We start from the raw sequence: 21,922 nt of genomic DNA on the forward strand, positions 1-21,922 counted from the left end.
TGAAATCACTAATTTAAGCCAGGTTAAGGAAAAAGAAAAAATCTTCACTGCAGCGTTGAGACAGACACTATAACTTAAAAACTGTCTCTGCCTAATAATGAAATTAAGATTAAAATTGAAACCTCTCAAAGACTAGATCTCTGGAAAGACACATATTAAGAATGACAACAGCATCAGGTATTTATTTATTATTTTAAAGTTATCTTTTCTTAGCAGGTTCTGTTAAGAAAAACGACACAGGCCAGCTGAAAAGCTGGTATCACAGCAGCTATAGGAGAGAGAAGCATTGCTGAGTAACCAGCAAGCCTATGATGCCCATTACACCTGATATTTAAGAATTCTTGTTTTGCAGTTATGCAATGCTAAGAGGATTTTAAGTGTTATCAAAAGAATTTCAGATATTTAAAAATTTATCTTTATTCACATATGTGCTGATCCTGCAAAACTAAAGTGAGGTTTCATGAACCCAAGCCCATATATGAGCTATCGCCTACTGAGTGATAAGTGGACGACTGATCTTCAGCTACAGGATTAGAACATTGATGCTGCAAGCCAATTAAAATACTACTTTTCAGTTAAAAGGTCTAATAATTAAAGATAAAATGTACTAAAGTACATTTAGTAAAATGTACTAAAGTACACTAAAGTAAAATGTACTAAAGTGCATTTTAGGTACAAAATATTTTGGCAGTTAAATGCTGCAAAGGCTCACCTTTCAAACTCCCTTGTTTTAGTGCATTCTTGGGCTCCTTTACTAATCACTATTAAGAAGTCCTGTGTTAAGACAAATGGCACACGCTCCCTTTTATAACCAAATTTTTTCTTCTTGTGATCCAGGAAGTGCCCAAAGTCAATGTGAAACAGCTTGGAAAAACAGAAAGGTATTTTAAGATTAGTAATTCTTCGTATAAAGTATGTCATAGTAAAATTGATCATTTACTTATAGTTCAGATGGATTTTTTTTTTAAAAACCAACTCATATCAAGGTGATGTATGACATTATGCTATGTTTTTAGAAAAATGTATCTTACTTGTCCATCATCTTTCACCATGATGTTACTATTGTGGCGATCACCAATGCCCAGTATAAAGGTAGCAACACAGTAGCCAGCACAAGAACGTGTAAACAAGTCAATAGCTGCATCATACCTATTGAAAGCAGGAGACAGTTTCATACAGGTGTTCTAAAGACACAAAAGTGTAGATTTCCCCCTCCCCTCCCTCCATTGAGGACGAGCCAATTTCTACTATCCTCTATCAATGAAGCAGAGCTTCTGGACCTTATCACAGTAAGGCAGAAATTCAGCATACTCTGAGAACAGTAGTACTTTGTTAGACCACGGAACAGTAAATTAGCTATTAAATTGACTCTTTTGAAGTCCAGCAGTTTTCATTTTGATGAGCTAGTGTTTATTAAAAGAGATTTAAGCCGTATCTTCATAGCTCTACTTCCAACTTAAGCTTTATCGTTGAGAGAAGTCACACAACTGAACCCATTAAAAGAGCTACAACCAGGAACCATAGGCAAACAAGGTGAGAGGAAGAAAATAAACCAACCAAAACGAGATGGACATAATTCCACACTTGATCAGCTTTAGTTCTTTTGAAGTTTCCATCAAGAACAAGCAAACAAGCAACAGGAAAAACAAGCAACATGAAATCTCACATTTCTCCTTTGTTCTTGTCCTTGAGCCACTGATGCAATGTATGGCTGTTGAACTGCAATGCTCCCTTCAAGCCTCCTTTACACTGAATCTGCATGATGGTATGAGAGCTCCTGACTACCTCGATGAGTCCCACACAATCACCAATAGACAAACAGCCATAAGGTAACATCCTGAAAGAAGAAGGGTTTTCTTTAAAGTTAAGTTTTAAGACAGCAAGCAACAGGTATGTTTGATAACCGTTATCAAGTGTCACCTGTCACTTACTTTAGGATATGAAAACCTGTTCTAATGTTTTATAGCTGTATTAACACTAGTCTTGTGGAAAAAATGTACCAGATATTAGTACAGTAACATGCCAGCCACTGTGTCCACCAATGTCATTCTTTAGTTTTATATCAGGACAAAAGGTTGAGGCAAAAGTTTAGTAACGTGTTCCTGGAGGCCTTAGGGAATACACTGGAGAAACCCTTTAAAAGGCCTTCAGCATAACCTAATAAGATCTATTCAATGATATTCAAAGTGAATTATTAGAGATAGAAATCTATGCATTCAGAAAATACTTGTTAAGATTCCATGGGTTACTGTAAGCAAGTAGCAGGTAATATGTTGTATGTAAAACCAGCACAGGACCTTCAGAATTAGTTTCTTAATAGTATCTGACCATATTACAAATTCTAAACTGGACTCTACAGTCAACAAGACTGATGTTACCCAGGTATCAGTGAACTGTAAATGGATATTTATCAATGGACTCTTCAAAGAAAATCATAAAATCAACTTTTTGTAATCCACAGGACTACAAAGTGAAACTCAAAGGATGATATTAATTCAAACACTGTTGAACATGAGGGGAGATGAAGGGTGGCTATAAGGGGTGAAGGGCAGTTGTGAGGGGAGATCATGAAGGGAGAGGAAGGGCAGCCATGAGGGAAGATTGTGAGGGGAGAGGAGCAGCAGCCATGAGGGGAGATTGTGAGGGGAGAAGAGGAGAGGAGGGGCAGCCACGAGGAGAGATTGTGAGGTGAGAGGAGAGGAGGGATGGCCATGAGGGGAGATCATGAGGGGAAAGGAGGGATGACCATGAGGGGAGATCATAAAGGGAAAGGAGGGACGGCCATGAGGGGAGATCGTGAGGGGAGAGCAAGGGCAGCTGTGGGAAGTGAGGGGTAGTCATTAGGGGTAAGGGGCAGTCATGAGGAAAGATCATGAGGGGAGAAGCAGGGGCAGCCATGAAGTGTGAGGGGTGGCCATGGCAGCAGCTAAACACTGTGGGCCATTAAGGGGGCTAGATGAGAGATGTCTGTGAGTGGATATCATGAGGGGCGGCCATAAGGGGAGATCTTTAGGGGAGGTAAGTTTGCCCTTAGTGAAATGGTTTAGTGGTGGGTTTGGCAGTCCTGGGGTAATGGTTGGACTTGGTGATCTTAAAGGTCTTTTTCAACCTAGTTGATTCTATGATTCTGTGATCTGAGTAGCCCATTTTTCTCTTTACAAGTAAAAGAAATTAATTCCATTGCCTTCCCTTTCTTTCACAGGTCTCTTTCCTCATCCTTCCTTTAAAATTTGTATTTCTTCTGTTATGCTCAAAACACTTTATCTGCAAAAAATAAGTCAAAACCAGTCCTTTGTTCAAAGACTGAAAGAAACACAGCCATTACCATGTTTAACATCCTCTGTTAAAATATCTGGGAGTTACAGTCATGTACCTAAAAGCAGCCTTTTCCTCTCCTGAAGTTTCCTTTCTGGAGTGAAAGTGTCACACCTACAGAGTAAACCTGCCTTTCAGGAACACTGGGGTATCACAAGTTCTTAGTGATGCCATGGCAGGAAAAAAAAGAAAAATCTATCATGGCTTTGTATTAGACCTAAGAATCCATGAGGCACCATGCAATGCACAGCCAGTGGCAGAGCTGGTTACTGGTGTTGCTGCGGAGGTGGGCTTCTGCTTTATGGATTAACAGCACTTTACTTGCAGTTACTAAAAAAATATTTATACCTAATTACACTTGCATTTTTAGATAAAAATCTGTTTTGAAGGTCAAAGGAAAACAGTGCAACCCATCTATTTTCTTAAAGACTGTTAGACTTTCTGTACCATAGAGAGATACAGTTTAGTGGCCTTAGTGGGATGAGTTGCAATTTCTAGATCCTCAAAAGATGTTATTTTTGTCCATTAGTGTAATCTGCAGCTTGCTCAAGGTTCAGGGCCCATCAGCTGCCTCATCCTGCATGCTCGTTTCAGTCTTTCAGTACAGCAGATGGACAGTTGCAATTTCTCTGATTTTTTTTTTTTAAATCAGCCTGTCACATCACACTTATTCCAATTCTCTTCTAAAGCTTCATGCCACCTGTTTAAAGAATACTGGTGGCAAGAGGTGTGAGAGATGTATTTATGCAGGTTTCCATAACTGGCACTCTTCAAGATGTGGGGACTGGGAACTGTAACTCTGCAAATCATTCTTAGACAAAGCCATAATTCTGTTCCTCATTACCGTACTAGAGCACAAGTTTCCCAGATACATTAGAGATGATGTAAACCACTAGGTTCTTTTATCTAGGTAATGAGAAAATGAGAACTGGGCGTGCAAAGAACATACTTTGCTTGACAGTGCAGAGGCAGCTCTATTATGCCATCAGCTAAAAAAAAATATAATCTACCAAACAGCAAATGTGAATTTGGAAGCATAACCTGTCTCGTATCAGTTTTCTAGAAGCAGAATAGTTTATACTAAATGGCATTCTGCAGAAGTTACTGTACTCACAGACTATTTAAAGGTGGAGAAGCTGCACAGATATCAAAACTGGGCAATACCTACTTTCTGTACTGAAATGAAGATACCTACTACAAAAAGTCATCACTCAACTGGGCTGCAAGTTTGGCAGCTTGCTCGAAGCAAATCCTACGGATACAAATTAGCACACCACAGCCTGGCTACTGTGTGTGTTAGTTCTTTGTCCTGGGTTTAGCAGTAGCTGTCGGTTTTTCTCCTTCTTAGTAGCTGGTGCTGCGCTGTGTTTTGACTTTCAGGCTGGGAACAGAGCTAACGCAAATGTTTTTAGTTGTTGCTAAGTAATGCCTACCCTGACTAAGGACTTTGTGATTCTCATGCCCTGCCAGGGACGAGGGGAGGCTGAGAGGAAGCAGAGACAGGACACCTGACCCAAGCTAGCCAAAGAGGTATTCCATACCACAGCACGTCATGCCCAGGGAGGTAACTGGGAGTTGTCGGGAAGGGCACGGGCTCTCTTCAGGGGGTTGAACTCATTCGGCAGGTGGTATTGTATTCTCTTCTCTTGTTATTTTCTCTTATTATCATTGGCGGTAGCAGTGGTGATTTGTGTTATACCTTAGTTACTGGTCTGTTCCTATCTTAACCTGTGGGAGTTACATTCTCTCGATTTTCCTCCCCATCCCTCCGGGAGCCTGGGGGGGGGGGTGGGGGTGGGGAGGGGTGGGGAAGTAAAGAAAGAGGGAGAAAAGGTGGGGGGAGTGAGTGAACGAGGTGTGTGGCTCGGTTTAAACCACGACACTCTTGTATCCATTCCTGTATGTATACCCCTCACACCCTGAATGAGACTTAAGTATTTTTCAAATACAATCTCTACAGAATTCAGTAGTTTAGTTAACTGAAGGTCATTAAAAAAATTGAAAATTGCTCTTACATGTACAGAGATGCCTATTTATAGCATTTATTACCCTTGGGAAAACAGAAGCAATCTCTGGTAACAAACTAATGCAAAAACCATTAAGAACAGTATTGCTTGAGAATGACCTCTAATGCTTACCGAAGATCCAGACCCTGATTTTGCCAGATGTTTTCCATAATTCTAATTATCTGAAGTGTCAGCATGTCCTGACGCAAGTCTGGAATAGTCAAATACATAAAGATTTGCAAATACATGGAGACTGCAAATTTTGTAACACCAGAACACTTTGTTCCATCTTACTTTCCCCCTCAAAAGTACGCCTAAAGGAAATGAGGCTTGCAGAGTTCAGTGTAGGTTCTGTTCTCTCAATAGAGAAATGTGTTAAGTAGTTGAGAGTGAATATAAATTTATGGTGGTGATTTCAAAGCTGTTTAAAAAATATACACTAAAATCATGACAATGGAACTACAGATTACACTTCTGTAATATCTCGGAAGACATTTTCAAATAAAAAGAACAAAGTATTGAAATAGTACCATGTTCCACCTCAACAGACTGAGCAGCTTGGAACCTACAAAATTTGCACAACTCTTACTTGTACATGCTTAATTTTTCTAGAAAACTGCTTTCCTCCCCCTCCTCCTCCTCCCCCACATGCATTTTATATACTTAGAAAAAAATACTGAACAGTAGGTTAGGAAAATAAACAGATATGTAGCTTTTGGATTATACTTGCTTTTCCTTACCGTCTCCATTTTTAAAGATTATCTCATTGTTCTGAAATAACAATTCAGACATAATATCTGGGTTTTCCCAGTTCAACCACAGTGGCCTTTTTGCAGATGACATTATCCTGCACTCCTCAAGCCTAAAAAAAGAGGTAAGATTTCTATGAAACAGGCACATACAGATTTTCATTTAATATTTCCATAACATTACATTCTCCCTGTTTTCATCAAACTCTTTGAAACAGTATCAAATTAAAGATGCACAGGTACATTAACTGACAATCAACCACTTTTACTTTCACCTTGAAACTTAGTAAGTGCAATGTTACTCACTTGCTAAGCCCAACAGAAGAGCTGGCTATATTGTAATTTCCCTTTGGCAGTGTGTGCTCCTTAAAAACGGAAAAAGGTCTGCGCTTCCTGTCACCTTAAAGGAAGAGCTGTCATGTTGTTCCCTAAATTGTTAAACCATTAGACTGAAACTGCTTCACTTTTCATGAGTTATTCTGCTACAAAGTTTTTTCAGTGAACTTTGAAGATACTAACATTTTTCAGTATGTTAACATTTAACCTTAACATTGTTAATGTTAACATTACTAAGCATTTACTTAAATATCTAGATAAATTTAAAAAATGAATACAATACCTAAGATTTCCCAGTTGATGCGCAGGATTAAGAGGAGAGATAAAACCCTGTAAAGCATCCATAAAATCTGGCCGCCTCATTTGTTCAACAAGAAACTTCATCTGTACCTGATAAATAATCACATTCAGGTTTTGATAACACTAATTATATGTAAGTGAAAGTAAGTTTCAGACTTTTAGCTTTGTTTTTAAAGCATAGTTTTGCACAGTTCCAGTGTAAGCAACTCTACTTAGCCACATACTATACAAACTGAAACCCTTAAATCTATTGCCTTAAGAGGTAGACAATGGCAATGCACACAGAAAATATAGCAGCTTCTAGAATAACATACTATATACTCAAGTTATCTTTAATACTTTTCTAGTTAATTAATACAGTTCAGAGTAATTCCTGTGACTCAACAGCAATAGTCTGGGGATGCAGACATCTTATAATACCTTCTGGGTCTCATCTTTTTTTTCCTGCTTGAGAATATCAGTGAGGTTAATCAACTTCTCCATAGCCTCCACCTGCCTGCTCAGATGTTTTAGGTACATTCCACACGCCCGACAATAGGACTCCAGAAGTAAACCAAACCTCTGACTTACAGTTTTATTGTGCATTTCAGACCTACACAGAGAGGAAGAACAGTTATAGCTTAAAGACAAGACCACTTAGAGGTGCCAAAAATGAATCTATAGCTGTAACATCATCCCAATGACACATTTTCCCGGGAGCTGCTTATAGATCCATCCTTTTCAGGTAAATAACTTCTATTAATCTCCCACAGCTCATCTCATTTTGACTAGACTGATCCAACTTCAGTACCTTTTACAACTAATTTGGCACAGAGTTCATAGGCTTTTCCCCCAATTCCTTCTTGATTTTTCTGTCCTCTCTACCACTATTCCTTGCCTTTATTTAAAACCCATGCTTCCCAGAAACTCAAGCTTTCAATTCATGTTCCAGGTTTCTTTGCCAAGAGCAAAGCCAATCTGGCTAAATAAGACAAGGAGAAAATTAAACAATCCCAGGCTGTGTCCCCTCAAGTTTCCTTGTTCTTACCTCCTCTCATTCTTTGCAGCTCTTAAATACATCCTTAAAACAAGTTTATCAGACAATTTATTCCGTTATCTTTGATAATTACCAAGGGAAATAGAAAGCAAAGCATAACAAAGATTCCTTGCTTCTATTTCTGTGTCTGATCACACTGTCTTAGAACAGCATTTTTAGGTGAGACCTAGCTACAATCCATTATACTGTAGGCTGATCTATGCTCAGCCTTCTCAACACCAGGAATTACAAAAGCCCTTGGTGCACTTAGTAAGGAAGAACATAGATATTTAAGCTATCAAGCTGTATAAAGTCTTTAATAAGCACATACAAAGAGTTATTTTTTCAAAGCCTTATCTGGTCAAATTGGGTGTTTCTCTTTAGACCTCAACTATTTGTAAAATTTTCTGGAAGACTGGTGAGTGATAAAAAAAATAAAGTTCAAACAGTAGTAATCTGTCAAAGGTGTAAATAGTTCACAGGATAGGAGGCCTCCAGCAATCGGACTACCCTGCTTTCAGCATAATTATCATTATGTAAAAAGAAGTAAAGACTTAAGTATCTATTATTAACTTGCTTTTGAAACTGCAAAGGATGACTTCTACTACCAAACTCTAAACTCAAACTTTTAACAAATGTGAAAAAAACTAAGTGGTAATACTTTCCTTAAAAAAAATAAAATAAAAAAAGAAGATATTTTAGTATGCCAAGCCTTTAGAACAATAAATTGTTTACAGCTAATAGGAATCCCACTACCCCTTAACATATTAAGCTTACTTTAAATGCCAGAAGAAGAAGTGTCCTATCCTTTGATTGGTCAGTGCCTTCTTGAGTAAAAATCTCACAAGCTGATTATCCAAGTACTGTTCATATTTTAGAACCTAGTTAAAGATAAAGAGAATAAAAATAATCTGCTGCAGTTATTTCTATGAATAAAATACAGATTAAAGGAAGTTAAATAAAAAGAAATCTATGTTTTACATGAATTTCTGTAGAATGAATGATCTCATTAATACTTGCATGTGTTTGAATTTGAACGGTATCTATTAACAGTGCATTGGCTGCCTGTTTCAGGAACTTACCATCTGATGCTCCCTTCACTATTACAAAATATTTTGGCCTCAACTAGCTTGAAATTTTGAGAAGATGCTTCTGCTCATACTTTCCCATATGTTAGAACAGCTGAAAGAGCTGCATGTTCCAGTTGGTAGAACAGTTCTGCATCTCTGTAAAATCCTGGCATTTAGTATCAACATGCAAAACCCCAGCACTACAGAAAATTAACTACATTTAATCTCCTCCTCCTAAACACTCCACAACAGAAACATACTGTTGATGACCTGTTTTTCACACCACCTTAACTTTTGTTGTATTTTAAGCCTCTGTGATTATTGGATATACACAAGACATCAAGTATACCAAAATATATTATATACCTGTACTAGCTGGATTAAGTACTGAGACAGTTTGTCATCTGTCAAGTACTTCTCTAGACACCGAACTGCAAAAGCTCGCACCATTGGATCTGGATAATTACAGTCCAAAAGCTCCATTGCTTGCTCTGGCTTGATTGGAGGCCAATCTTTTACCAAACAGTACATCTGTGGACAAGAAGTCCAAGCACATTACACATTTGCATTGATTACAAAGAAGCTGTAATATACAGCTATTAGAAGGTATTGTCAGACACGAACTGCATCCGAGTAGAAGCTATTTATTTGCCAGCCCTCTCTCAATAAACAATTTGGTATTAGTTGCCAGCTGACGTTTTATCCACTATAAACACAATGAAAACAAAACCTCACATATAACTAATTGACAAATCAGCAACATAACAGGGATTCAAGTAATGCCACAAGAGGAAATTTTAAGACTCAAACTGAGCTAAAGAACAAGAACTACGGACCAGACCGATCCATCTATTATAGTGGCAACTTGGACAGGTTTTCATTCAATGTATCATGCACATGTAACACGTTTTAAACTTCCAGAAGTCTCCCTAAATATCGTATTTTAAAGCTTCTTCAAAACTTAAAATTTCTTCAGTGCTATATGTTACCTGGGCCACTTCATCTCTAGAATTCCATTTAACAGACAGAAGTAATTTGGGCAGAATTTCTGGAGTATTCACGCAATAGTGTCTGCAAAAGAGAAAAAAGGTGTATGTACAAATTGCCCTTTTTGCTTTGATAACCATCTACTATGTTCCCCGCAGTCTTGCACATTTTTCTTCCTTTGTCAGCAGAAAACAATCAATACCATATGGTGGTGTTAGGATCCATGCATGAAAGTAAGACTGCAGTAATGGGGAAAATGTAAACTAATTCAACAACATATTTTTCCCCGTGGGCTTATAAATTAAGACATACGATTCAGAATGCTTTAAAAGCCTTTTCTAAAACACTAGCCCGACCAATACAGAGCACAGAAAAGGGAGCAAAATCCAAGACAGCCATGAGAAATTTGGAGTGAATGGGGTGCAGTTGATTGTGCCAACAAGGGCTTTTCTTTAGTTTAGTTTTTGGTTTTAAATACCTGTGGCTCCAGAGGAAGTCCTTCTCTTGCTCAGTGATTTCAGACAAAGGATCTCGTGTACATATAGCTCGAAGTTGCTCCTTGTCACTTTCTCTTAATTCGTTATCTCTAGCTATTCTGTTACTCTGCAGAGAGAAAGCAGTCCATTAACCCTCCACAAATTTCCTTCTGTTGTCATACAACATACATGAAGTACTTTAAGAGCGCTTAACACAACACTTACAGCCTATGTCATGCAATACTATCTTGTTTTCTTTTGCTGTAACTGAGGACTTAAAATTTGAAAACAGTGATATTAAAGACTAGGCCTTTGATTTCTACAACCACTTCTAGCCACTACTGGGACAAGAAGAGTGACATTTCAACTAAGTCAGCTGTGTGGAGAAATAGCAGCAGTTGCATCTGATGAACAACATAATGCAGCATGCACTGAAACTGGTCATTTCTATCTCCAGTTTTGAGATTAGCTAGAAGCTGCTGAAAGGAGTGAAAAAGAAACAGAACTGGAAAAACAGAATATGGGGTGTGAAGCTAGGTAAACAGAAGTCAGAATGCTGTAGGAAAGCCAGAGTAACAGGAGGACTGGAAAACATTAACCAGAATTAGCGTAATATATTTCCCAAAGAGTACAGAAAACAGAACTGGTATATGTTGAAATTAATTTTACATAAGACTTCATTCATTAGAACCAGCTTAGACCAATGGCAGAGGTATTGAAACTACTACTACAAGATATTTCACACCTCATATGGCAAGTTCAATTTTTTCTCCTATACTTTCCATTTCTCAGTTCATTTAATGTGGATTTTTTTTTTACAAAACAACGTATGAAGTGATGCAGTTTGAGGTTTCAGCTACACAATCAATTGCACTGCAAAAACCAAAAAATCTGAAGAAGCTTGTATTACTGTGTTCAGTATAAAATACAAGTGTAATAAACGAGATTGACACTTAAGATGAAGTTATCCCAACAATTCCACAAGAACTGAAGATTTTCGTAGTCAGCTCATGTTTTCACACCTGCATGATACCTACCACTACAAAAAAATAAGATCAACACTCGTCTGAATTCAAAATGTTTAAACTGTGTCAGGTTATACCACATGATGTATCTATTTCAGACTGAAAGTTCTTTATTTTACATTTATCTTTAATTACATAAAGTATGTGTTCTCATGATGGGTTCACTACTACTATGTGGGAATATCCTGGCCTTCAATCTTATATCCACCAATATTAAGGTCTCACAGGATTTTTAGCGTCTTGCCCTGTTAGTAGTGTGATCTAGTGCAAGAACATGCACCAACATGGGTTTTTTTAATTATCATTCTGAAGCACATGGATTGGACCTAAAAGTGGGGAGAAATTATTCAGGACTACACTCAATGTGGTATGGGGAAATTTTTAGAACACATTTTTAAATATTACAGTATTGGATACAGTGAAAGTAGTTAAGAGAGTCATTCTGCAAGGAAGTTATTGGATAAGTGACTTAATCACCCTATTCCTGACATAAGATCAAATGGTTCATATTGTTCAATAGAACAAATAATTGCACATATTCATCTTTATTCTGAAAGAGTCATCCTAAATAGTAAGTGAAAGTCAAAAAAGTATAAAATGTACCTGCATAGTGGGTCAGAAAGATCATAGTTTAGGTCAAGCCCAGAAGGAAAATGCATTTATCCTGTTGCGGTCAACACCAAAAACTTGAAATTCTATGAATTGTGGGACAGTAAATTAGATTTCATATTTGAAACTTCTTTCATATTTGAGATATTAATGGACCTATAAATGATCTCTTATCAATATGTATTAATTGATTGTAAATGCAGTGTAATGCATTTCAAGTTTACACAAGAAAGTTATACTCTTCGATTCATAATAAAAACATTTAGCTAGAAATCATACCTCAGTGACTGCTTTGCTGATTTTGACCATTTCAGACAAGCATTTTTTACCTCCTTCAGATATGGACAATGCTAAACAGTAATCAAGTATCCAATTTTCAAATGAGTAAAAATATGCTGCATTTTAAATCCCTAAATATAGTTAATATTACAAACAGCTATGAACATGCACAGCACGTAAGAGGATTTTGGCAGACCACCAGAAGAGTTGAAAGAAAAGCAGCGTGAATGAGAAAGTGAGACCGAAGCAGTGATATACAGATTGTTTCCCTGTCAACTTACTCACTGAGGTAAATAGGCTTTCTCCGTATTTAACCACTGTGACTACCTTCTACAATATCGTAAGGATTATCACAAAAAAGACAGTAATTTGAGGCTTTATTTGACCTTGTATTTTAAGTTTAAGATGATCATTACTTCATTACTTTGTCACTGAAGTGACGGCTTTTTCTCCTCACCATTTTCTGTTTTTGCATACGCATCATATTATCATAGAAAATGAGTTGAGCATATATAAGGGCAGGTAATAGGCTGTGTTATAGCTAAGGAATGTTATTTATGAAGGAGCTAGCTGTTCTTAAACATTTATTAAGAGCCCCTCAGCACTGCTCAGTTACAGTATATACCATAAGCAGATACAACACTCTATGATGGACTTCCAGTGGTGTCTCAAGAGAAATAAATGCCTACAACTCTTTGTTCAAGATATGTTGAGATGAGACTGTTATAAATATCACCAGAATTCCCAGACTGGAAGCTTACACCTACGCACTTTTTGGCACAGCAAAACTTTCCACCCTGAGACTCTTCTTCACTCAGACCACAAAGCTTTCTTGGGGAAACTCTCAAGTCTTTGAACCAGCCTCCAAAATAAAATGTAAAACATACCAAGCAATTTCACAGCCTTGTCTTTGAATGCATAGTATTTTTAGCTTTACTTACTTTCTTTTTTCTCCTTCAAACCATCCAAGTGCTCCTAAGAAAGTGCCAAACCTCACCAAAAAAACAACTATCAATGTGCAGCTTCTCTTCATGGAAGAGGGGAGATTAAGGGCTACAATCATGTGTGCCAGTCAATTCCCTCAAAATTCCCTGTACTTCTGGTCATAAACTAACCCATCAAACAGACAGTGAAGAGTTATAACCACCTTTGGGATATACAAGAATGTCTACCTATAAACATAGAACTGCAACAAATTAAAACTGCAACAAATTAAACCAGCATCGTTGAAGGAGAACTGCAACTTTTGAAAAGCTCAGGTAGTTTAGACATCTGCACTGGCAATACAAAAATGTCAAAAATGCCTTAAGAGTTTGCACAGTAAAATAGTTACTCTTTTCAAGTGTTTTGGTTGGTCAGTGAAGCATTATGTCAGTTTAAGGGAGAACGTATTACTCACTTTGCTAAACAAAACAAAAAATTCATTTATGATTTTACAGTAAGTCAGGATATAAGAAAAAAACCTCTTTATTGCTATTATATTGAGTGAAATAAACAAACTAGTAAATACTACTTTCATATTTTAGTAGCTAATGTCAGAAGGGGAGTTTGCCTTACCAGCCCCGCATAGCTGTAGTTAAACCCCAGTTCACGTGATATAGTCCAATTGGCATGCTCTTCAATCACTGTCATATCTGGAAACTTCACAGGATTGCTAAACCAATCAAATTCCAGCTCTAGACATGGAGTTTCCTATGTAAAGGGAATTGAAATTACTTTTTCTGTTAAATTATGCTAATTATAATATGACATATTTTGAACTACTAAGGAGGAAGCTGGCATGCAAATATTTACCTTATTTGGATTTGATCCAGTAACACCAATAGGATTTAACAAATCCTCCAGGCCATGAGGTACTGCCCAAAGATTCAAAGCCATTTTCCCAGATACAAGAGTGTCTGTGTAATCAAACATGTTTATATTTCCCCAAGCCAATGGACAGTGCTCCTTAAAGAGATTAAAAGATTTTTTTTAGTGTCATCTATTAATTACTGTAGGGTGAGTCAGGAGAAATAACATTCCCACCCCAAAGCAAGTTGCTACACTCCCAGATTAGCAGAAAAGCAGGTTGTGGAAGCTGTACTATACTTTTCTATGAATGACTGTCATGGCAGTCATTTTGAAAAATGATATCAAAACACTTTCAAACACATGCTAACTAACATCTTCCCACATCAAAAGTAACTCAAGATGATGCAAAGGTTTTTTGACAACGAGAGAATTTTTACCAAGGTCTGTAGTAATGTAATAAGGAGCAACAGTTTTAAACTCTCATACAATAGGTTTAGATTTGACAAGTTTTTGTTTTTTTAATGATGCGGGTGGTCAGACACTTGTCATAAAAAGTGGGAACAGGCTGCCCACAGAAGCTGTGGATTCCCCATCATTGGGAACACTGAAAGTCACGATGGGTAAAGCTCTTCAGCAACCTGGTCTAGTGAAAGATATCCCTGCCATGGGCAGAGATCTTTAAAGGTCCCTTCCAACCCAAGCATCCTACAATTCTGTAAGATTTGTAAACCTGACTGTAGACAAAAATAACTGTATAGTACCTGTGACAGTCAAATGCAGAATGTAATGATGCTCTGGCTAGATCAGATGCCATACGCAGATTCTTAAAAATGACTATTTGAGATCTTGCATCAAATGCTAAAGCAATACAAGTTTTCTTTAAAGATCAACTCTAAATACAAGTATAAATATCGCAATTTTTAGTTAACAGGCAAGTAACATATGGGTTTAGAAACTTGAGTTTGAAGGCACTTGCACCTCAAAACACTAACAACTGATCTCTGAGCCTGGCAATACAATATAGACGCTATTTACACTGTTGAACAGGTAAGCTTTTTTCCATGTTAACTTCTGACCACAAAATCAGTGGTAGTCTGAGTAAGGTACAAGAAAAAAAAAATCCCTTTTTTAAAATCAGATTAAAATCAAATATTGTACTAATACTCATTGCCAGTACAACATTTATCAAGTATCTTCCCAAGCTTGACTTCACTTGCTTTTTTTCATTATTGTATTAAAGACATGAAGTATTTTACCTCTTTTGCACCCTTCCGGCCTTTAACAGAACAGATAGAAAGGCACAGACGAGCAGCACGTGGAAGATCGAGAATGTACATGTCATACAATAGCCATTCGTTCCATCTATAAGATTTAAAAACCAAAATAAAACCAGGTTAAAGGACAGCATGGAGACAACTGCATTCAATCAAAGTTATACTAAAAAGGTATTTGTTATATTCCTACATAAACTATATACACGTACAAAAAGTACACTTTCGCACTGGAAAAGGGTACTCCTACATGCATTTGCCCACATTCCTTTTGGGAATGGAAACTTCCCCAAATAGCCTCCTAGCACCAATACTGTTTAAAAAGTCATGGTAGGTTCAATTTCTGCAAACTTAGTAATAGGTTCATTCATTTTCACTCTTGCAAACCTACCAACTGCAACTGTCAGCATAGGCATAACCTGAAGTAATGGATTTGCATATGTGCTACACTAACATAAATTCTAGTTTGCAAAATATTTTTCACTTCAGGAAAAAAGCAAGTGGGAAAAAATGTGGCATAGCTTTCAGAATGCAACTGAATTTGAACTACTGGAAAATAAAAAGATAACTGCAAGATGGGAATATAACAGAAATATGACACAAATCCAAACCAGTATTCCTAATACAAATATTATTCTATTTATCATAGTAATAAGAGCACAGATTGGTTCTACAGGAATATGTATTGTGCTTTCGTTAACTTCTCTAAGTAGACTTCTCAGTTGGTGAAACTCTGCTTTTGAAGAGGAACTTCTGAGTAGTTTCTTTTCCTAAACCAATTGCCATGGTGAATTTTCTCAGTTGGAAAAGGCAGCAGATTCCAAGGACAGCATTTATTTTTCAATGTGTCTGTAGCTACTAAAAGCAGAGTTTCATAAAGAAATAACTGTCCGAACCCTGCTCTAAGAATTAAGAAATTAGCAGATAAATTTCAATTCACTTTTCTTATGTGTTCATTTCTTACCACAGATTTGTGTGATTAAACCCAGGTTTCCAAGCCATATTCATCATCACCTTTCCAAGATTTTGTGTGTAAACCACTCAAAATATGAGTTCAAGTATAGCTATATTTGGGGCAACCCAGAAGGAGAGCTGTTTTTCAACAACTATACATATTAGTAAGCCCTCTATACAGCCTAATCATATTTATAGAAAACAGACAAGAATAAGAGTTTCAAAGTGTATTCATAAAGACATGAAGTCGGAAAGAAAATGCAAATTGATAATTACTTCTGAACACATACTTTGCATCTAACCCTAGCAGATGCTGAAATTTCACACCTCCTCTGTCAAAGTTACAGGAACATCTTTTAGATACTTGTTCTGAATATATTCTAAAAGTGCATATAAACTTCTTTAGTTCACATGCACTTTTAAGTTCATGTATGTTATTTTTCCAGATAATATTGATGGTAGGTCAAATATCCTGAAAATAGTCAGCCCAGATCTGGAAGTCATTTCCATGTTAACAAATGATAGCCACCTCTCCACACTCAGTGGTTCTACTTCAGAACACACCATGCAACCTCACTGAAACAGACTTGCAGGTTACATGACATCACATTGCCTTGTGCTCAAAGTAAAATTTGAACCTGCAACTGGAACACCTGCTGTTGATCCACAGTGAAAAACAGAGCTCAGTTGCCCAGAGCTATGCTGATTTCAGAGTATTAGTAAGTAATTATATTGGAGTTTCAGCGGCAACTGTAAATGCACATGTAAAACAGATAGTATAGTTTCTTTACTGAACAGATGTGAGACAAAATACTTGTGTTTTAATTAAATTACTTCTATTTATAAATATAGGGATACGTAAAAATATTTTTATAAAGCTTAAGGTAAACAATTCCCAGAAAGGAGCACTACTTAAATAATGGCTAAGGCAAGCCTTTACTCCTTCAGTTATGATGCTGGAAGTCAGGTTTTCAGCAGTCACTCCATTATTTAGCTTACCTGGGATTAGAACAAGGTACCCTTTGTGTATTCACATTGTCACACAGAGGTTCCCCTCCATGGTAGATACCTGTTCTTACATAGATCTGAAAAACAAATGTTGATATTAGTACTGCCTTTGAAATTTTACTATATTTTTTTTCAATCCTAGCAATGGATAATATAATTGTAGTTACATTCATTTTCATCACTTAAAAAGAAACTAAAAAAGAAATTTGAGAACCTAACAGCTCCATCACTCTCAAACCCCAATTCTTTCATGCTCTGTAAGGTGGGAAGCATAGTATATAAATATACCCTTCTAGAAAAAAAATGCTTTGGTCTTTTCCCTTTTCAGTTGCAAAACTAGTTGTTTAAAAATGCAGTAATAACCTTGAAATGAACACTAAAAAAACCCCTTGAAATCCTTCTCAATTCTTCCTGTGTCTAGGTATAGTTAAAGACTGAACAAATTATGAGAGAGCATGCCAGGCTTGTGGTTCACTAGGATTGAACCCTACCTGCCTTGTCTTCTTGATCTCTCCACACCTCCCTTTTCAAAAAAAAAGATGTCAGCACACTATCCAGCATCTTCTCATCAAAAGTATTGTTGATTACCGTAATACATTCTTAAACATAATATAATTATTATTTAGAATAGAGATCACACAGGTTTTGTTTTTCTATTACATACGTAGCTGAAGTCAACTACACAAACTAAGTCCTGCTCCTACCAGGCATGGTATTTATCTAACTACTACAACTCACTTCTGAAGTAGTATACAAAAGGTGTCAGATGCTAAAATATGGCTGTATTTTTTATTTTTTTTTTTAATGGAGCTGAGTACTTACATAACAGAGTGGTCTAACTTTCTAACATGTTAAATAACACTGCTTTTCAGATAAAACAGGTAATAGAAAACTCAGGAAAGAAACTGTGAGTTGCCGAAACCTGCACAGCATTTGCCTTACCTTGTCTATGTCTCTAATGTTCACATTTACATAGGTTGCACAGAGGATTCTTATTCTGAGAGCACTGTTTATAGTCCAGAGGGATTTGGCTGTAGCTTCTCCATTCATGTAGGGTGTAGCTGTAGAGATACGCCTGGAATAAGATGGCATTGTAAAGGTGTCCAGTGGCAGCTGCGTATATAGGCTTTCCTTAGCCATCAGCATCAGATTGGGCATGCGACCAAGCATTATACAGCTTCTTATATACTGCAAGTAAACCAAACCAAAATTCATTACGTTTTCAAGGTTCATACTCTTGATCATCTATACCTAAAAATATTCAGGTAAATATAAAAGTAAAAGCATTTAAAGAGCTTATCATTGTCCCTGTATGTACAACCTTTACTGTGTTTACAGTTGTAACATCCAACAGCTTAAAAACATTGGGTAGGATTGCAGAGCAGCACTTCATAGAGATTTTGAGATATGAATAGCATCTACACAGTGGAAGGCTGAATTGGAAGAGCTAGAGAACAGAGCTGACAACATGATGAGAGGTTTCTTGTAGAGGTCCTTAGCTCTGGCACAGTGTAGCACAAATCGGACTGCTTCCAGATTAGAGCTTGAGCTGTTTTTCAATATCAAGGTGTTGTACTAACCTGGTGTGCAGAGCTAGTCACAGGCAGAAAGCACAAAGCAAATGGCAGACAGTAATTTTTGGTTCAGTTGTGCTTATTACCTTATGCTCAGCACTGATACTGACAGACTCCAGCTGTAAGGCTGTATGGTGTCCATTCAGGATTGAGTGCTGAGAGCATTTAGTCTAGCAACAGTACTATAAAATACAATGCGTTCAGACAGGCCCAGCCCTGGAGCATAATTAGCAAGCTCTTTTGCAGCACAGTAAAGACATACCAGATACATCTGAAGAAACCATGCTAGATCAAATAGGTCTGGTGTTTGATCTTTAGATGACTGTGCAATATTTTTCATATATGCCTGCACTTGTTCCCCAGCTCCCACAGAACAGAGCTGCTTCTCCCATTAATCAGGATTCCCTATTCCCCTTCTCTTCCCAGCTCTGGAAAGCAGACTGTCAACCATTTTAGATGAAAGAATGGAAGCTGTTTATTACAACAATACATTCCTGAAAGAGGAAGCAGCAGCAGTCTGTCAGGAAATCTACTGGGTAACGTTGTCTGCTCCAGAAAGGGGGCTGCTCAGATGCTATTCTGCCAGCAGTTCTGCCTCACACTCACTGTACTAACAAAACCCAGGAAATGAAGGACAGCCAGCCACAAGGAAGACTTAAGAATAGTTTGCACAGTGCTGGAAGTTTATCACTCCTTTAATAAGATTTGAGAAAAAGGAAAAAAAAAAAAATTACAAGTAACAGGCAAACACCTAGTTTAGATTTTTTTCACCCCTAAAGGGGGAAGGAAGAAGATTCATAGTAGCAATGGTTGTCTCAATTTAACACCTGACTGAATTTCCTTTTGTATTGTATCAGCCCATTCAAGCATTAAGTCATCTCTTACCACCAGAAACCTAGGATATTTCTGGGAGTACCTACCATGTTTTGTCATTAATGTTAGCAGTAAACTACTTCATTCAAGGACAAAACACCAGTGATAAAAATCCGAGTTTAAATTACCTTTTCTCCCCCTTTCTCTTTTGAAGCACATACAGCAACAAATATGCACACTACTCACATGCATTAGCCAGTTACAGGAACATACACTTTCACTATGTTTTGTATTAATTTAATGAAAGAGAAAGCCAGTCATAAAACTGATCACTTTTCTCCATCACAAATCTGGATGACATTAGCGTAGTTCCAAATAAATCCATCATGTTACTCACCTTATACTGGCTCAGTGGATATTTTTCTAGCAAGTACTCATCACAGCCACACACTTTTAGAATGTATTTGCCTTGGTACTCCAAGACGCAAAGTTTCAGTTGTTCTAATGACAGCAACATACTTCGCGTTTTCTTCCTAATTGCTTCAGCAATAACTTGCTCAGGCACACAGTCATGATTGATTTTTAAGGTGTATTTCTGCTTATCATTGTTTGGTGAGACTATTACCCATATCACCACTATAATTTGTCCTAGGATAAACGTAAAATAATGTTAGGCCTATAATTTTCAGTGTAGTTTCAAACAAAGCAAAACAAAAAACCAATCCAAACCCCACAAAATAATCTTAAAAACCCCAACCAACCAATCTCTCACCCCTCTCCAACACAGAGAATTGCTTGCAGTATGAAAGATGTAGACAAGATTCATAGCTCAAACTGACAGAGAGTTTCTAATATGCAAGGAACTACACTCAGTTTATTTTTGACTCTACTGCCAATTCAAACTTTTACTCCTTGAGGTTAAATATACCTTAATTAACCAAATACACTTGACTATCTTCAAGAAAACAGCAGTAACTTTCATATTTGAGGACTGCAAGATAACTTAGTGATTTAATATCATTTAATTCCAGATTTCTGAATGTCATAGAAAAAAAAAAAAAAGCAAAGTCAACAAGCTCTTTCTGTCCATTAAAAAATAAAAATCACCTCTATTTGCCCATGGCATGCGGGCTGGAACTAGGTGATCTTTAAGATCCCTTCCAAATAAAACCATTCTATGATTCTATAAAGATTTAGTTATCATAATAGCAAAAATGTAATTTTAAATGTTGTCTTCCTTTTGAAACTACATTCTATCAAGAAAGTTACTCTGAACAACTTAAAGTGTAAGATTGCTGAAGTCTACATAAAAGTGATTTACTGAAGTTACCTAGGTAACCAGCTGTACTCTTACTTCAATCACTGAAAATAACCCATTATGTTTCTACTGTAAGTATTTATCTTACCTTTATCTAGTTTATTGTATATATGTTTGGGCAGTTCAGGTGAAGACTCTACATTTGGAGGACAGACATATAATGCTCTACTATGTGGTGCATTGGCATCTCGAAGATCCACTGCTTCTTTACAAACATTAAGAATATTTCTTCTGAAGTCTTGCACTTCTGGATCCTTAACCATGTCAAATTCACAGACAGGCATTCCAATAGCAAAACCTACAGCATTGAAGCAGCATGAGGAAATAACTGTAACTGATAATTAAAGCTAAAGATTCTTTCCATCACTGACACAGAAAGCATGCTTTAAGCAAAACATAACCTAAAATATCTGGGTTAACTACTGGCTTCTACTTTTATACGTAATAAATACGTATAAAATACGTTTTCTGTCGCTAAAGGGAAAAAAAAGGGTTCTAAAGTTAGTGCACTTAGCAGTCACAAAGGGTTAGAAAACAGGTGTACATTCACTGAAGGAAGATCCTTAAATCAGCACTCTCACAGCTAACACTCCTCCTGGAGGAAAAGGATCACTACTAAATTTCCCCTGAAGTCAGCACGAACTTTCTTAAGTGGCCAAGAGAGGTCCAGTTTCAATTCCTAAATCTTAGCAGGATTACTGGTAGCTATTAGGACCATAATCAACTTTGCTTACAACTGAATGACAGCTATTCAGTTTATTTTAATGAGCTACGCTGTTTAAAAAATGTGACAAGCACTCCAAGAGATACCGAGCTCAAGCTCTTTGGCTCAGATTCATGTAGTAGGAGCACATTTCTCTCAGGTCCTCAGTCTCAGATGTAATTCCATTTACTTTAATAAGATTACTTGCACAAATAATTATTTATGCATGAATGTGCAAATGGAAACTTTCAACTGTCCTGTTGCATGGTTAGCTAACCAGTGTTCTCCTTAAGTCCTGAATAGGTTAAGCTTTACAAAACAGA

The 21,922-nt window shown here is 37.0% G+C and overlaps 1 protein-coding gene across 5 annotated transcripts in view; it reads right to left on the bottom strand.

Moving 5' to 3' along the window:
• PIK3CA (phosphatidylinositol-4,5-bisphosphate 3-kinase catalytic subunit alpha) overlaps positions 1 to 21,922 on the bottom strand; it is a 47,739-nt gene that overhangs the window by 7,654 nt on the left and 18,163 nt on the right. For all 5 annotated transcript variants that reach the window (XM_065674524.1, XM_065674523.1, XM_065674525.1 and 2 more), the window contains 18 exons: positions 20,985 to 21,194; positions 19,976 to 20,226; positions 18,134 to 18,379; positions 17,183 to 17,268; positions 15,215 to 15,320; positions 13,962 to 14,114; positions 13,725 to 13,859; positions 10,257 to 10,381; positions 9,781 to 9,862; positions 9,158 to 9,322; positions 8,499 to 8,602; positions 7,127 to 7,298; positions 6,690 to 6,796; positions 6,062 to 6,183; positions 5,454 to 5,532; positions 1,667 to 1,837; positions 1,032 to 1,149; positions 713 to 864 (listed from right to left, as the gene is read on the bottom strand). In XM_065674524.1, coding sequence (XP_065530596.1) covers positions 713 to 864; positions 1,032 to 1,149; positions 1,667 to 1,837; positions 5,454 to 5,532; positions 6,062 to 6,183; positions 6,690 to 6,796; positions 7,127 to 7,298; positions 8,499 to 8,602; positions 9,158 to 9,322; positions 9,781 to 9,862; positions 10,257 to 10,381; positions 13,725 to 13,859; positions 13,962 to 14,114; positions 15,215 to 15,320; positions 17,183 to 17,268; positions 18,134 to 18,379; positions 19,976 to 20,226; positions 20,985 to 21,194 — 2,584 coding nt within the window. The remainder of the gene's footprint in view (positions 1 to 712; positions 865 to 1,031; positions 1,150 to 1,666; positions 1,838 to 5,453; positions 5,533 to 6,061; positions 6,184 to 6,689; positions 6,797 to 7,126; positions 7,299 to 8,498; positions 8,603 to 9,157; positions 9,323 to 9,780; positions 9,863 to 10,256; positions 10,382 to 13,724; positions 13,860 to 13,961; positions 14,115 to 15,214; positions 15,321 to 17,182; positions 17,269 to 18,133; positions 18,380 to 19,975; positions 20,227 to 20,984; positions 21,195 to 21,922) is intronic.

The sequence above is a fragment of the Lathamus discolor genome, chromosome 3, assembly GCF_037157495.1.
Source record: "Lathamus discolor isolate bLatDis1 chromosome 3, bLatDis1.hap1, whole genome shotgun sequence".
Lineage (NCBI taxonomy): Eukaryota > Metazoa > Chordata > Aves > Psittaciformes > Psittacidae > Lathamus > Lathamus discolor.